Source organism: Eriocheir sinensis, chromosome 14, assembly GCF_024679095.1.
Source record: "Eriocheir sinensis breed Jianghai 21 chromosome 14, ASM2467909v1, whole genome shotgun sequence".
NCBI classification, from domain to species: domain Eukaryota; kingdom Metazoa; phylum Arthropoda; class Malacostraca; order Decapoda; family Varunidae; genus Eriocheir; species Eriocheir sinensis.
This window is the reverse complement of record NC_066522.1, coordinates 12113154-12131460: the sequence shown is the minus strand read 5'-3', so window position 1 is coordinate 12131460 and position 18307 is coordinate 12113154. Positions and strand designations below refer to the sequence as shown.

At 40.1% G+C, this 18307-nt stretch overlaps 1 protein-coding gene across 2 annotated transcripts; it reads left to right on the top strand.

Moving 5' to 3' along the window:
• Nucleotides 1–2896: 2896 nt before the first annotated feature.
• On the top strand, nucleotides 2897–17407 carry LOC126998469 (lysosomal acid glucosylceramidase-like). Of its 2 annotated transcripts, XM_050860187.1 has the most exons (13): nucleotides 2897–3027; nucleotides 4024–4230; nucleotides 4937–5081; nucleotides 5638–5800; nucleotides 6857–7017; nucleotides 7563–7686; nucleotides 10420–10533; nucleotides 10749–10893; nucleotides 12815–12894; nucleotides 13100–13210; nucleotides 14727–14905; nucleotides 15327–15451; nucleotides 15785–17407. In XM_050860187.1, exons 1-12 carry the CDS (start codon nucleotides 2952–2954, stop codon nucleotides 15445–15447), a joined length of 1626 nt encoding a protein of 541 aa, XP_050716144.1. In that variant the 5' UTR covers nucleotides 2897–2951; the 3' UTR covers nucleotides 15448–15451; nucleotides 15785–17407. The 2 variants fall into 2 exon arrangements, with proteins under 2 accessions (XP_050716144.1, XP_050716145.1); XM_050860188.1 differs by lacking the exons at nucleotides 15327–15451; nucleotides 15785–17407 and having other exon boundaries at nucleotides 14727–14909.
• Nucleotides 17408–18307: the final 900 nt, after the last annotated feature.

Below are 18307 nucleotides of genomic sequence, written 5' to 3'. Positions count from 1 at the left end.
TTTATCCAGTTTAAACCCATCACTACGTATCCTACCACAAGCTCGCCTGTGTTTGCTTTCAGCGGTCCAATTTTCTCCCTTGTTTTTGTTCTATACATCTGAAAGAAGCTCTTGGGACTACTTTTCGCCTCTTTTGCTATTTTAATCTCATAGTTCCTTTTTGCTACCCTGGTGTTTTTCTTCACTAATCTAGATAGTTCGACATACCGGCCCCTGAGATGTGTCTCACCATTCTCCTTCTCTTTTTCCTCTTCCTCCTCCTTCTCCTCCTCCTCTTCTTTTTTCCCCTCCTCTTCCTCTTCTTTTTCTTCCCCTCCCTCTTCCTCCTCTTCCTTTCCTCCTCTTCTTTTTCCTCCTCTTCCGTTTCCTCATCCTTTTCTTTTTTTCCTCCTCCTCCTTCTTGTCCTCTTCCTCTTCCTCTATCTCCCCTTTTTCCTCGTCTTCCTCCTCTCCATTTTTCTCTTCCTCTTCTTCCTTCTACTAATCTTCCTCCTTCTCCTCCTCCTCTTCATCTTTCTCTCCTTCCTCTTCTTTGCTCTTCCATTTGGTCTTCCTAGCTCCTTCTGCTCCACCTCCTCCTCTCTCATCTCTTCCTTTTCCTCTTACTAGTCTCCCTCCTCTTCTTTTTCCGCCTCCACTTACTCTTCTTTTTCCTCTTTCTCAACTTCGTTTTCTTCTTCTTCCTCCTCCTCCTCCTCTTTTTCGTCCTCCCCTCCTCCCGCTCCTCTTTGTCTTCCTCTTCCTCCTTGAACATTGATCACTCTTAAGAGTGTTACTGTCAACACTCTTAAAATGAGTGATCAATGTTCTGCAGCGAGTAAAAAAGCTAATATGATGTTAGGATTAATCTCAAGAAACTTTGATTATAAATCGCCCGAACTTATGAAGAGATTATATTTAGCATTTGTAAGACCACACCTAGATTACGCCGTTCAGTTCTGGTCACCGAACTATATCAAAGATCAAGTTTTGCCAGAAAAGATACAGCGACGAGCAACCAAACAAATTCCAGCGCTCCGAAACTTGCCATATGACGAGCGTTTAAAGCTTTAGATATGTTTTCCCTAAAAAAGCGAAGGATAAGAGGGGACTTAATTGAAGTGTTCAAAATCCTTAATGGATTCGACAACATTAACCCAGATAGTCTATTTCAGAGAGACACCAACACAATAACACGCACCAACGGTATGAAGTTAAAGGGAAATCGATGTAACACATTGGTGCGCAGAAGTTTTTTTTTAATAATAGAGTCGTCGATCACTGGAATAGACTCCCACCGTCAATAGTTAGCGCACAGAGTATCAATAACTTCAAGTCTTCATTGGATAAGTACTTCAGGGATATAAGATTATACTGACCCTTCTTCGCATGTTTTCAGACAGATTGCAACAAGACCTCAACCTAAATCCATATTATTCTCCCCCACAACCTAAATTGCAAGTAGCGTAAGTTAACAATATAGTAAAGCAACAGTTAATGTCTGCATGCCAGGTGGAGTGAGGTGTGGGTGCAGTAAGGTGACAGGGTACTGGTGCGTGCATAGTACCGCCGGTAAAATGAGGATCAAGCCTCCACCTGTGCCCCTGAAACTACACCTCACCCATCGTGAGTATTAGGGGGGATTCTGGGGCTGCCCTGTGTAGGCCACTCGGCCTCTTCTAGTCTCCCTGTGTTTCTATGTTCTTATGTTCTTATGTAATGAAGTCATTTTCCCCCACAGCTTAGATTACCAGTAGTGTAAGTTAAGGTTAGTAATTTCCTTTTATTTCTCTCTTTACTGTAAGATTTCCATGTCCCTTTCTTCCTTAAAGGTACATGGTGTTCTCTTCTAACTATTTCCTGCCGGCACGTTGCCGGAGGGAGAGGTACTGGGTAGGGAGGAGCCTTCATCTATTCTGTCCTGTCCTACCACACGTAGATTACTAGTAGTAGCGGTAGTAAACAGACACCCTCGCCATAGACCGATAGGTCTTCTGGTGTCTGTTCTTCCTATATGTATTCCTATGTATTCTCCTCCTCCTCCTTCCTCTCCTTTTCTCTTTCTCACCCTTCTCCCACCTTTTTTCTTCTTCCTTTTCTTTCTCCTTCTCCTCTTCGTCTTCCTTCTCCTCCTCTTCGTCTTCTTCTTCTCTTCCTGATCCTCCCCTTCTTCCTCCTCTCTTCGTCGCTCTCCACCTCCTATTTCTCTTCCTCTTCCTCTTCCTCATCCTCCCTCTTCCTCCTCCTCCACCTCTTCCCCCTCTTTCTCCTCCTCGATCCTCTCCTCCTCCTCCGCCTCTTCCTCCTCCCCCTCTTCTTTTTTTCTCTTCTCTTGAGACTGATCGAGTTGAGTGAGTCAGTGTTGGCCACATTGGAATTCTTGTGTGAATGGTACTACTTTTGCTACCCATTAAAATAATTTGTTTTCTCTTTTAAATATATATTTTTTTAATGGGTAACCAAAATAAATGTTACACGCAGATAATAATTATATTCGTGATCTTTTTTGGGTAAACTCTAGCCTTTTTTCTTTCCAGTGCAATGAAATAGTACTTTGAAACAAAGCTCGACCCAAAGCACATTATCATATATGCTATATAGAGGATGATTTTTTTTGTCAAATAACGAGAAAAAGTGGTTTTGTGCGACATTGACAGGTGACGAAAGTGTTTCTTACATAAACGAATGAGAAACTAGTAGTTTGGGCATTGAAAAATTCAATAAATTCGTAAGAAAGTGCTTTAATTATCACGTCCTACTGCCACTTAGCAAGCGCTGTTACCGGAATATAGCGGCTGTGAGCTTCAAGATTTGCAACGAAGTTGACCTATCTGTTAGAGGTCAGTGGTAGGGAATTTTCGTGACATCGGTAGGGATATTTGGACCAAAAAACAAAATTCTGGTTGGCAACCTGACGACGAATTAAGGACTCCCGGCCAAGACCAAGACCAAGGTGACAAAAATTATCAACAATGAAGCCGCCGGGAGCCCGCTGTGTTCTCTTGTGGCTCCTCTGGCAGCAATTTTCACCGTGTCATGGCGCGAACGGCAAGTCAGCGTCAAATTCGTGACCATGGCAACACTCTTGACTGAGACTACACTCGTTTTCGTAGTCGATGCGCATATTAATGAACTGTAAAGAGTTCAGCACTCGGCTCGCCTTGGGTTCGGTTAGGTTAGATTAGTAATACGTAGGTACTTTTTTAATTGAAATACACGGGGTTAAGATTCATTTTATGCACCGTTCCATATTTTTGTCTCCTATAACCAAATGGAAAGCAGGAAACGAGATAAGGGAGGGTGCATAAAGTAAATCTTAACCCTGATGACAATTAGAAGAGGATTACGTGGAGTGTGAGCTGCGCCCACGCCTCAGTGTCTCAGGGAGGTGTTATTCATATATAGAGTTGAGGGGTATTTTGATCTTGATAAATAATGCGTAGTGCACCTATGTACCCAGGGTAGCCATAAAACTGAGGACCACAGTAGAATAATGATGATAGTGATAAGGATAGGGATTTAAGATGGCAAAAATCCAGAAGTACTAACCAGATTAAAATTTAAAGACGTTTGTGTCAGGTAAAGGTTGGCATACCTTGAAAATTAGTAGATTTTAAGCTCTGACCAATAGCTATTCAAGATAAAAAGCAACCCTTCCTGCTTAGTGTAATCTACCTAGGGGTTATGCATTATTTTTACCGTGATATGGGTATGCTTGGATTCCGAGATAAATTCCACCCCGTGCTTCCATAGCTGTTTTGCGGTGAAAAATAAATCCACAAAAAATCTGTGAAAAACATTGTATTTTACATGGAAATATATAGTCATGTGTCAGAATTAGACCACACTGTACTCTTGTATTACTGCTAAGGTACTGATCCAGTATTCTTCTAAAGTAATCTATTGCCACTAATTTAATAATCTAACCCCACTAAATTTATTACCGGGTTAATTTAGAGAAAATAATATCTGCTAAGTTTTGGTATTTGATGTACATAATGACCAAAATTATGGCACTGGGTGAGTGACGATGGCTTTCTCCAGATGAGTGCCGCAGCCGGGACTATGGCCATGGCAGTACTGTATGTGTATGTGATGCCACCCACTGTGATACCCTCCCCCCCATCGACCCGCCACCTGCGCCCTCATCGTACATCATCTCCTCGGACAAGGCTGGCCGCCGCTGGGACATCACCAAAGCTGCCTTTACTGAGTTTTCCAGTACTCTTTCCCCCAATGATATCCTGTCAGGTGTGTGTAGTATACATTTTTACTTTTCAGTGGTGCTACGCTATACCCTTGTTGTACGTAGCTTTTTTAACCTGTCTGCTGCGATTGGCACGGATTTGGCTTTCACTTGTAGCCTGGTAACATATATTCCCAGGTCTTTCTCTGCCTCTGTGGTGGATAGTGGAGTGTTTCCCATGTGGTATTGATATGCTGGATATCCCCTCCCAAGGTGCATGACTTTACATTTTTCTTCATTGAATTGTAGTAGCCACTTTTTGTTCCATTTCTGTTGCTTGGTAATGTCTTCTTGTAGGAAATCTGCAGTCAAGGGGTTAAAGATAGAGTTTGGAGAGATGGATCTGAGAGGTATTAAAACAAGTGTGTATGTGTTTTACCTAATTTGTAATGACTTACCTATGTTTCGTCAAGGAAAAAGTGTACCTATCTCTTGCATGTTAGAAGAATAATATACTATTAATTTGCCAAGCACATATTATCATGTAGTATTTCCCTATCACTTTATAAATTCTATAACTCTGTAAACAGTAAATTGTAATGCATCTGATCATTAAAACTTTCCTGATCGCAACATTTTTTTCTTTTTCAATTTATAATTCAGTACCACACAGGAATCAGCCCAAGAAAGAAAAAAAATATAGACTTGAGAGATGATCAAATTAAGTCATTAAGAAAAATAACAAGAACTAATCAAGTGAATTGTCCACAGATGAGTTGGAGGAGGAGGTGGTAGAAGTGAGGCTTGATACCGAAGAGAGGTACCAGACAATCATTGGTTTTGGTGGTGCATTCACCGACGCAGCTGGACTCAACATTCTCTCACTGCCCCTAAAGCTGCAGGACACTGTGCTCAGGTGCTGCCTCTCATCAATACAATCCAATGCTCAGCTGTTGCATGCCACAATTATTTCCACTTTAGATTGTCCCCATTATCGTTACTGCAGCCAGGTTGTGTTTGTGTGATATATTGTCTGCCATATTATAATTTGTTTATGAGTTATCCCTTTTATTGTTAGCACTACCAATGAAGGTGTTTTGTTTCATTTTCACTCCTTCCTGAATCCTGATTACGGTGTCAGACTTGGCTACAGGAAGAGATATCCAATGTATATCTCTCATCCATCATATTTGTTTGCACTTCAATGATAAAAGAAGGAGAAAGAAAAAAAGAAAACAAAGCCACCTACACTCCATTCTGCCCACTTCAGTCATTTTCTCTTGTTTACTTCACTTTTGGTTTTCATCATTACAATCAAGATCACACAAAATGAAGCTGCAACTATTTCAAACGTCTGGAAATAATGTATGTTGATAATTCATATTCAAGGTTTATGTCACCCCTTCTTGCTTCACTTATCTCAGGCCTCACTGAAGCAATCAGGTTCATTGGCTCCATTTTTCTACACACAGGGCCTATTATGCTCCCGAGGGCCTGCAGTACACCATGGGCCGAGTACCCATAGGAGGCACTGACTTCAGCACTCATCCCTACACTTATGATGACCTGCCCCATGGTTATGCAGACCCCACACTACTCAAATTTGCTCTGGCCAAGGAAGACCTGTCAGCTAAGGTGATATATATATATATATATATATATATATATATATATATATATATATATCTATATATATATATATATATCTATATATATATATATATATAGGGTAAGTGATTGGTTCAGAAGAGTCGTTAACCCACTAAACCCCAGGCTATAAGTGTACATTGCTACACCCCAATCCTGGGCATTTTCATCTTTTTTTTTTTTTCTCTCTCTCTCCAAAATGGTGAGAAATGGAAATGCCCACTCCAAAAATCAGCCTCCTAGGCTGCTCCATTATGGCGCCACAACACTTGATAGTAGGTGACGCATTACATACGTAGCTGGTCCCTCGATTACTTTTTATCAACACATCATGTGTCGCTTGGGTCCAGGGGTTAATGCCATGTTCTGTGTACAACTCACTGACTGTTGACATTTATCACTGTTGAGTATCCAGGGATGACCAACATGCTTTCTCTCAACTCTACCTTTGGTGGTATGGAATATGTAGTTAGAGTCCTTTAATTAAAATATTGCTTCTAGTACTGGGTCATCCCAACCATCTCTATCACAACAGAGCTCTTGCATGATATGTTTCCCATTGAACAGAACCTGTGCCACCAGTATGAGGGGATCAGTGATGGAGCTTGACTGTAGACAAGATGGCTACTGTCTACTGAGCCTTTTGTCTCCTGATTATTCTATAAATTTAGCTGATCACTTTTGACACCATTACTCCAAATGTGCATTCAGTGGATAGGTAATCCTGTGGGATACTATAAACTTTACCTTTAAATTCATTAATATTTTTTGGCTTTAACTTTCTCCTTTTTGAGATCATTACAGGTGTCAATGCATCTATGTGGAAGATATGTTTCCTGATATTTCTCAGGCACTTTGTCTTCCTCAATTTCTTTCTGTGACCTCTTGTTTTTCTACTATCCCATATAAACAGGTCATCCCTGTTTATTGTTTCCACTTCCTTCATCACTTGATGTCATTTTCCTTTGGTACAAGGACAGACCACCTAATCTAGACCATAGGGTCTGAATATCTATGTAATTATCTCTTTCCCTGTTGTCACAGATACCCATGATCAGACAAGCATTACGCATGTCTCCGGTGCCCCTTAAGCTCTTTGGGTCAGCGTGGGGTGCACCGGGCTGGATGAAGGACTCGGGTTCCATTGCTGGCAAGGGCAAGATTTTCCCCAAGTATTATGAAACCTGGGCACAATACCACATAAGGTTAGCAATTTATGTTCAGGTAACTGGATGGATACTTTTTTGTTCTTTTATTGGGTACAGCCTGTTAAAAGGGGAAATGAAACTGGGGATTACAGGGTATGTATCAGTTTGGTATGATTTATAACATGCACTTCTGGATGAACACTCCTATAGTTTTTCTACACATAAGTGATACCTCAAGGAAGGTCTCCACATCTGGCTTTGTGTATGTATGGGCAGAGCAAAATATTTACTGTTTTTACTGTAACTCTGCCATTTCTCATTTTCATTAATATCATTTCATTTTTAACCGCCGAGAGCTTGTAGTGCATCAGGTGGAAAATTTTACTTAAATGTTGGTGTTGTATTTTGGTATGATTTCTCTAATGTGTTAAGCAAATTTTTATAATTTTACCTATACAGTTTCTTTTCATATTTCATAATTATACTAATCAATGTAAAATTCAGTGAGTTGATCAAGAAAGTTTTAAAATTCATCCCGCAAGGAAGTCTTCCCTCAGAAAACACAGAGGAACGAGCCGTGCAAACAGAGCTTTCACCCGCAGGTTCTTGCAGGGCTACGCCAAACACAACATCACCTTCTGGGGACTCACCACACAGAATGAACCAACTGATGGACTCCAGTCTTGGTTCGAGTTCAATGCAGTTGGCTGGACCCCCAAGGAGCAGGTGAGGTGACTCTTACTTCATGTATTCCTTAGTCTTTTGAAATTCCCCTATTGGGTGGCCCCATAAGGAAGACAACTTATATGTCATTTCTGATTGAATGATTATGTTGAGGAAAAAAATGATAGTTTAGTGTGGTTTAGTGGTTAGCATTCCTAGATACGAATCCGAGGCCCTGGGTTCAATCTTAGCCAGGCTGGGCAATAAGTGCCCAGCTCACCCAGCTGTTCATCCTTCCTATATGACTGGTCAATAAATTGGTACCTGGGAAAACCTAGGAAAGGGAAACAGTGATAACCTGGATGTCACACTGGTCCTGTGTCCCAAGGTGATAGGTACTTACCTATCACCTTGCTCTCCTCAACGACCTAGAGCAGTTGGTTCAGCACCCTACTCGTATTCCCGACCGTCTTGAAGACAGGCCCAATATTCTAGACCTCTTCCTTACCTCTAATCCTTCTGCTTACTCTGTCAAACTGTTCTCTCCGTTGGGCTCCTTCGATCATAACCTTATTTCTGTATCCTGTCCTATCGCTCCTGTACATCCTCTGGACCCACCGAAGAGGCGATGCTTCTGGCATTTTGCTTCAGCTCGGTGGGACGACCTGAGGATGTACTTTTCCGATTTCCCGTGGAATGATTACTGCTTCCAGGAGAGAGACCCCTCTGTGTGTGCCCAGCGCATCACAGAGGTGATTGTCTCTGGAATGGAGGTATACATTCCACGTTCTTTCTCTACTCCTCATGCTAAAAAGCCTTGGTTTAATCATGCTTGTTCCCGTGCTATTAAAGATAGAGAGGCAGCTCACAAAAGATTCCAGAGCCTTCGAACACCCTCTAACTTTGACCTTTACATTTCAGCCCGGAATCGTGCCAAATCTATTCTCCGACTTACCAGAACTTCTTTTATCAATAGAAAATGTCAACATCTTGCTTCTTCTAATTCTTCCCGTGACTTCTGGCATCTAGCCAAAAATATCTCCTCCAATTTCACTTCTTCCTCTTTCCCTTCTCTCCTTAACCCTGACGGCAGCACCTTTCCACTTCTAACCTTCTATCTGATCGCCAGTATGGGTTCCGCAAGGGGCGTTCTACTGGTGATCTCCTTGCCTTTCCTAACTGACTCTTTGTCATCCTCTCTTAGCCGTTTCAGTGAAACCTTTGCTATTGCGCTGGACATATCAAAAGCTTTTGATAGGGTCTGGCACAAATCTTTTCTTTCCAAACTACCCTCCTACGGTTTCTATCCTTCTCTCTGTACCTTTATCTCCAGTTTCCTTTCTGACCGTTCTATTTCTGCTGTGGCGGACGGTCACTGTTCTTCCCCTAAACCTATCAACAGTGGTGTCCCACAGGGTTCTGTCCTATCTCCCACTCTCTTGCTGTTGTTCATTGATGATCTTCTTTCCAAAACAAACTGTCCTATCCATTCTTACGCCGATGACTCCACTCTGCATTACTCAACTTCTTTTAATAGAAAACCCACTCTACAGGAACTTAACGATTCAAGGCTGGAGGCAACAGAATGCTTAGCCTCAGACCTTACTATTATTTCCGATTGGGGCAAGAGGAACCTGGTGTCCTTCAACGCCTCAAAAACACAGTTTCTCCACCTATCCACTCGACACAATCTTCCAAACAACTATCCCCTATTCTTTGACAACACCCAGCTATCACCTTCTTCAACACTAAACATCCTCGGTCTCTCCTTAATTCAAAATCTCAACTGGAAACTTCATATCTCATCTCTTACTAAATCAGCTTCCTCTAGGCTGGGCGTTCTGTACCGTCTCCGCCAGTTCTTCTCCCCCGCACAGTTGCTATCCATTTACAGGAGCCTTGTCCGCCCTCGTATGGAGTATGCATCTCATGTGTGGGGGGGTCCACTCACACAGCTCTCCTTGACAGAATGGAGTCAAAGGCTCTTCGTCTCATCAGCTCTTCTCATACTGATAGTCTTCTACCTCTCAAATTCTGCCGCCATGTTGCCTCTCTTTCTATCTTCTATTGATATTTTCATGCTAACTGCTCTTCTGAACTTGCTAACTGCGTGCCTCCTCCCCTCCTGCGGCCTCGCTGCACACGACTTTCTACTCATGCTCATCCCTATACTGTCCAAACCCCTTATGCAAGAGTCAACCAGCATCTTCACTCTTTCATCCCTCACGCTGGTAAACTCTGGAACAATCTTCCTTCATCTGTATTTCCTCCTGCCTACGACTTGAACTCTTTCAAGAGGAGGGTATCAGGACACCTCTCCTCCCGAAATTGACCTCTCTTTTTGGACATTCCTTTGACCTCTATTCAGGAGCAGTGAGTAGCGGGCCTTTTTTTATATTTTTCTTTACGCCCTGAACTGTCTCCTTAGCTGTAAAAAAAAAAAATAATAAAAAAAAGTGTGGTCTCAAGATCAAATGAAAAGGAGGTGAGCACTGAGGTTTGGGTGCAGTTACCCACACAGCATCCTTAAGTTTTGGGGTTTTGAAACTTGTATGCCAGATTTGTATTGAAGTAACACCAAAGAGAGTAAATTGAGATATTAATATCCCATGTGGCACTCATGAAAGCATTCTGATCAATTATTATATTTTTTAAAGGTTTAGGATGAACAGACTCCTAGTACACTTCTTATGGTCATAGTCAGAAGCATGTAGCAGCTTCATAAATAGGGTTAATGTGTGGGTGTGGGTGTGGGTGTTATCTTGTGATGCAATGTGTGTGTTTGTTGTTCAACAGGCTCAGTGGGTGGGGATGCACCTTGGGCCAGCCTTGGAGCACGCTGGCCTTGGCCACCTCAAGGTGATGGTACTGGATGACAACCGCATCTTTCTGCCTAAGTGGGTGGATGAGGTGAGTAATGATGACCTTTAAAATGGTCTAATTTAAGTAGTAATCTTTATTTCCATATCCATTGAGTTTACTATTAAAAATGGCTCTTTCTTTCTCTCACCACCTAACCTGAAGCATTTCACCAATCAGTCATGCAGGATGGGAAGCAAAATTAACTGTGGTGTGGTTTGAGCAGCCACCAGAGAACCCAACACACAAACTTGGTGTTACTACAGGTGATGTCCAACCCAGCTGCCGCCAAGTATGTGTCCGGTGTGGCGGTGCACTGGTACATAGACTGGCTCACCCCTCCACTGACACTTGACCTCACACACCAGCGCCACCCCAAGCTCTTCATCCTGTATACCGAGGCCTGCACAGGTGAGGCTGCAGCAGCTTGAACCACCCTGTTTTGTCTTCTTCAGATGAGGGATTATAAATTACAGTCATACCTCGGTTTACGAGTTTAATTTGTTCTGGAATTTTGTTCGCATATCAAAAGACTCATAAACCAAAAAGAATTTTCCCATTTAGATTAATGTGAATCCCACTAATGCCTAATGTGTCCCATATCTAAAAAAATATTAACCAAAAAATCATTTTTCATGTTTTATACAGAGTAAAAGTAATTTTACTAACAAATAGCAATGATAAATAATATAAATAATATAGTATAATAATATATAAATAATATAAATGGTATAGTATAATATGTAAGTAATTTTGTATTAATATAGTGCTAAAAACACAAAGATCGCATGCCAGAGCACAAATGTAAGCAGACACTAGCACGCGGGTGCTACCTCTGCATGTGTAGAACGTTGCCTGAAGGTGGTGTCACACTGAGCGTTTTCCTCCAACCACTGGAGCTAGGAGAAACCACGGTTGCCTGTATGCCCAAGCGGGAGCAAGTTCTTGGTATTCGTGAACACTCCTGTCCTCCCGTCTTTGAAGCCATGATCGTGTGAGACACACACCCAGAAAAGTTGGGGTTATTTTCCTTCAACGCAGTTGGAGGAAGAAGCCCCAGTGTGACACCAGCTTGAGACCCCATTCCCGTTTTCCGCTCTGAGCGCTCTCGTTTTGTGGCGAACAAAGGGAACCCACGGTCGCATCTTCAAGTTGTTACAAACAGGATGCTCGTAAACCAAGTCACCGCTTGCAAACCAAGGCATTTTTATTGATTTTGTTTTGCTTGTAAATAAGAACGCTTGTAAACTAGGACACTCGTAAACTGAGTTATTACTGCATTAAGAAAAACATCATCAGAGTCAGAAAATTTGATGAACTCTATGTTACTCTTCACTTGCACTTTCCTATAGTTCATCTGCATTGCCCACATGATTTATACTCCTATGTGCTCTGTTGCTAAGAAATAGAAATATCTGTCAAAGGAGTGTCCACAGAAGCAGCATCTCCTGTTTTCCCTATTTTGGTACTTTTTCTCTCTACACATTCATCAACATCTCACCTGCCTTATCTGCTCCTTCCATGTAGTAATAATTCTTACCTCCATATGTTCTGCTATAGTACTACCATTAGGCATGCACCCAACATTTGCAGTCTACTCATGTAATATCTTTGATACCTAGTCAGTATTATTATTTTTTTATTTGTATGGATTCTTGAGAGGCATTATTCGTCATCCTCAGCCCATTCATCCTGTAAATTATTCCTACACCCACCTAGTACTTTTCCCAACTCATATAAATAACTCAGTAACTAAATACCATGTGGCCCTTTTTCTTATTAACCCTGTAGCAGTGGGGATCATGTTTCTTAATGGTCCCTCCAAGCGAGAAAAATGAGAAAAAATCACCCCTCACACAAACCATTTCATAATATATTTCAAAACATTTGTGATCAGATTATGTATCATCTATTTTTGGGGGTTTATATCATGGCACAAATTTGGCCCGTCGCTGCTACCAGGTTAACTGTCTCAGGGTGTTAATCTCTCTCCCTCATCAGTCCCATAATTGAATACTTTCCCTGAGTTTACATCTACCACATCATTCCCACAAGTGAGTTCTTTCCTTGGTTTATTTCTCTACATCAGTCCTATAATTAAATACTTTCCTGGGTGTTCATTTCCCACGTCAGTCATATGATTAAATACTTTTGCAGGTTTATATCCCCCACATTGGTCCTATATTTGAAGACTCACCTTGGTTTATATCTCCTACATCAGTCTTATAATTAAATACTTTCTTGGGTTTATGTCTCTTATTCAGTCCCATTAAGTCCTTTCCTTGTAGCTCCTCCTTATGCAGTGTTTTCTGTTTGGGTCTTGGTGTTGTAGGTCAGTGGCCATGGCAGCCTCTCAAAGTGGTCCTGGGCTCCTGGCCACGGGCTGAGAGTTATGCAGCAAACATAATACAAGTAAGCCTTCTTCGAACATCTCCCTTATCATCTCTTCTCTCTTTCTGTTCTCTCTTATCATGACTGTTGGTGTTCATCTATTATTTCTCCCTGTATTTAACTATGCATTATCTACTTTGTTTTTCCTCATTTTAATTATTTTCTCATATATCTGAGCCCATTTTGTTGTGTCTCTTATTTACTTCTGATCTCATCTTTACACCAGAGTCTGAATCATTGGTCAACTGGTTGGACAGACTGGAACCTGGCCCTGGATGAGAAGGGTGGACCAAACTGGGTGAACAACAATGTGGATGCCCCAATCATTGTTAATGCAGTGAGTGCGTGTGTATGTTTGTTTGTGTGTGTGTGTGTGTGTGTGTGTGTTGGGGTAGAGGGGTTGTGTGTATTTAGTACCTAGTTGTAGTTTGCAAATCTTTGAATTTGTGAATGCTCCTTGCTTGAACTATCTCTGAATTTAGACTCCCATTTGTCAATCATTCTATATGTAAAGCTGAATTTCTTGATATATATATATATATATATATATATATATATATATATATATATATATATATATATATATATATATATATATATATATATATATATATATATATATATATATATATATATATATATATATATATATATATATATATATATATATATATATATATATATATATATATATATATATATATATATATATATATATATATATATATATATATATATTATATATATATATATATATAAATATATATATATATATATATATATATATATATATATATATATATATATATATATATATATATATATTTATATATATATATATATATATATATATATATATATATATATATATATACTATGGCAGATGCATCTTCAACTTTCCCTGTTGTGGCTCTCCTCAGTACAGTCCCTTGTCCACTGTTTCTTTCTGATACTCATGCACTGTATTGATCCATTTCACTTGTGGTTACCCCCAAACACCCTCTTCCTCAATCCTGCATTCATATACTCCCTTTACAAAGTCATCCTCATTCATTCCCATCCCATGTCCATACCATCTTAGAGCACCATGCTTTGCCAATTCAACTACTCTATACGCCACTTCCTTTGTTGTTATGCCCATATTAAACCTCTCATGCATACCACACCACATGCACCTCTTATGTACCTCCTTTACACTGCACTTATTTGCGATTACTGTGCTACATTCCACATCCATATTTCTAATGCATGTGACAGAGATGGGAGGATAATGCTTTTTCTTATGCCCTTCTATACCCTAATGCTCACACTTGTATTCCCAACCTCAGATGATCCTATTATCTGTCTCCCTTTCACTGCTCTCTCCTTTAACTCTCCCTCCATGCTCCCATTTTTACTTAGAACTGTTTCTATGCACTCATGTCAATCAATTCTTCCATCCTCTCCTTTCTCAACTTGGTAGTACACTGTTGGGCTCTCTGCACTACCTCTGTATTGCTTTGTAAAATCAAGTTTGTTCTCTTGCTCTCTCAAATTCCATTACCTTACTTTGGTCATTATTTATTTCAACTTTCTCCTCTTACACACCCTGTCAAATTCATCCATAATCTTCTGCAACATCCTCTCACTTTCTGCCAACAACACTGTGTTATCTGCAAATAGTCCTGTCTCTGAAACTGCTCCATACATCTCCACCTCATCCTCAGAATATGACCACCCTCCTAAGGAGAGACTTTGTCAACCATAGGGACTCTTGATGATCTCATCCTATTAAGAGCAACATTTGATATCTTAATCTACAGTATATTGTCTTGCAGCTTAAGCTATTCCTAGTAAGTTTATTTTCATTCTAGAGTGCCAAGGAGGTATACAAGCAACCCATGTACTATGCCCTGGCCCACTTCACCAAGCTGCTGGTGCCAGGCAGTGTGCGGGTCAAGCTCACCACCACCAGTGCTACAGTCTCCAATTACTTGTCTCACACAGCTTTCATCCGTCCAGACAATGCCACAGTTGTCATCTTCCTTAATAAGTAAGTGTGTATGTTTCAACTACAACATTTACTCAGCTGGCTCATGTAATTACTGAATCAGGGAAGTTCAATATTTTTATCCTGAAAACCACTGTCTGCCTCAGATTTTAATGTAGGCCTTGATGTACTGAGATATTACCTGGTATTAGTGACATCTGTTTGTACACATAAACACTTTGAGGGCCCGAACATGTATTCTGTTCACTTACTGACATGTCTGGTGTTCATTTATTGAGTGTATGTATTCATTCCATTTTGTTTATCCTTTACTTTAACAGCATTTTGACTCCACCACCCTGGGTACAAGAAATAGGTCAATTTATGATAAAACTAAAATAACACTAATGATATATAGCATCTGACATGTGTGACCTAACTCCTTAATCCCCTCCCAAATACACACACACACACACACACACAGGGACAGCCTACCAAGACGTGTGCACTTCCTTGACCCTCGTGTGGGGAGTCTCAGGCTCTCGATGAACCCGCGCTCCCTGGTCACCATCACCTTTGGCCCCCCCTTGCCTACGGACCAATAGCCAGGTGAGCAACTAATATGTTTTTTGCTCACACTCATTTGCATTTCAGACACACTGGTTTGTATTTTTAATCCACATACTGGTATTAACTTTTGACTCTGATGTTTTTTTACACACTTCTTTTCGTTTAACATCCTTAATTTCTCTTATGGGGCTGGACAGGCTATTAGTCTCTACCACTCTTGACAATCGTATACTCACACACTGGTATTTATGTTTGTTTAGGCTGGTATGTAATTTTCTGGTTATTACTCAGTTCAGCATTCATGTTTCTTTTATAAAAACTTTAAATATGTACTATGATGCTTGCTACAATTTCTCTCCTTTCCCACGCCAGCATGAGCCTCAGGGAAGGATGCCAGCCTTGCCTCACCCGCAAGAATGCTTGAAGAAAACTTGTTATTTCAGCAGTTGCTCATGATGTGTGTGAGGAGACTGTGCCTTTGATATTGTGATTACACTATTGATACTCAGTTTTCCCGATGGCCATGACGACTGTGAATTTCTCCCATCGCTACCTCTCTATTTTTATAGTTCTTTTTGGTATGTGTTCCTCTAATTGAAAATAATACCAGGGAATTTTTAATCAGTATTATAGTACAGGTAACAAAATCTATGAATGAATTGCCCTCTTTTTTTAATATCTAATTTAGTAAGAATTAACATAAAGCCATACACTAGTTAAGTCAAACTTAACTCTGCCACAGCTTGTAAACACTGTCTCTAGTAACTAGTGTTGTATTAAGTGACCGACGGGCACAGCACGGGTTGGCACCCCTGGTGGGAAAGAAATATGTCAGATTGATTTAAACTTCAATCATAAACCGGTGATATGTATCCTACTGCTCTGATTCAAAGCTATTTTGAGTTTGAAAGAAATATTTTTCTTAACTTTAACTATTTTAGGGTGCACTGGTTAGTGTGGGAGCCTTCTTACTAATATTATTTTCTAAAGTTTACCAGCAACTTTATTCTAGCTCTGCCCAAAAATGGCATAGAAAAATACAACATGGTCTCATTACTAGTCACAAAAATTTGTGCGTGTACATACAAAATGTAAATTTAGCCAGAAGATGAGCTTTTGCTGTATTGTTTATTTGGCATATTAAGACTTTGTGAATATCTTCTATATAATGGCCAAGGGACCACAAATTCTGTGATACTGTATACTGTTAGGGAGAATTGAATATGGCATTTATGTTTACAGTGCACTATCTAGTCTTCTAGTGGGTTAACTGTAGATCCAAACCCACATCAGGAGCGAAGTTAATAAAACAAACCACTTATTACCACAGCAGTAAATCAGCCACACCATCCAACATATATATATATATATATATATATATATATATATATATATATATATATATATATATATATATATATATATATATATATATATATATATATATATATATATACATACATATAAAACAATGCATAAGTCCTTTATAGCAACAGTTTTCATCACCACATGATATATCTGCAATATTAGGCAGTAAATACAGACCAGTAGGCCTATAGGTAATGAATCAGAGGACGAAGTTAATTTCTGATGAAATCTCGCTCCAAGACAATTTTATGGATTCCATAAAATCAGTGATAACTTCTGATGCGTGTACATGCCAGTGATACGTATGACTTCTTTTTTTAAAGTTGGTGCTATTATATTATGCTTGACTTCCTATCAACATGAGGCCATCTTTGAACAGCCATTAAAGCAAAACCAGGGGAGGCAGCATTGACTCACCTGACTCTTTTTGACTCCTCACTGGGCAGCTGAGGGTGGTGCTGCCTGTGTATGAAGTCTAACCAATCACAGTAATGCTGCCTTAGAGATACTTTGAGAAGTGTGATACTCATTAGCAGTGAACCCATGGAATTCTGAGTTGGGAAATAGTGCCTATATTTACTATTTCATGCATGGTTGTGTACATGACGAACATTAAATAATTTTGAATAAAAATAATGCATTTGATTTAATTCTTTAGAAGGTTTAGTTACATATTTGTGTGTGTGTGTGTGTGTGTGTGTGTGTGTGTGTGTGTGTGTGTGTGTGTGTGTGTAATTCACCACTGCCTTACTAGCGGACTTGTCATCGCCAGCAAGTATCCTCCCAACCCGAGCAAACTCATTATAGTCGATGTCTGGGTACTGCCGGGACCTTCACACACCACATATCCCATTCCCATTGTTCAATGGGGCACAGTAACCATTCCTTGTCAGGGGAAAAATCCCAGCCTTAGCAGAGCTCGAACCTCTGCCTGCCAGGCCGAAACTTGGCAGCACAGAGCTTTAACCACTGATCTACAAAATCAGTGTCAAGCTACGAGAGCAGTGTATTTACCTATTTGTAGTTTACAGGGCCTGAGCTTAAGCTCAGACAGTCCTGTCTCCCAATCAATATTTGTCCAATTTTTCCTTCATTATATAGACACTGCTCTCTTCAACAATGTCATAGCTTAATCAATTCCATGTATCCACACTTTTGTATGGGAAACTGTACTTCTTTGTGTCTCAAACAAGTCCCCTTTCTCAATTTCTTTATGTCCTCTTTAGTTGCCTCCTCTCTTCCATCTCGATTAAATCATTTCTATCCAACTGGTGTGTGTGTGTGTGTGTAAAGTTAATCCAGCAACATATATATATAACTGGGTTGCAATGGAAAGTAGAATGCAGATTAAATCATATTGCATGTTGCAGCATGTATTGTTTGGATGATTGATATATATTTATAAAGAAGGAAAATTACAACTATCATATGTTTACAAGTGCATTTATTCATCAGGTTTTGAAACCCACCAGAGCGAGAATAAAAACATTTATCATAAAATGCAAATGACGGTGACAAGGACGGTGA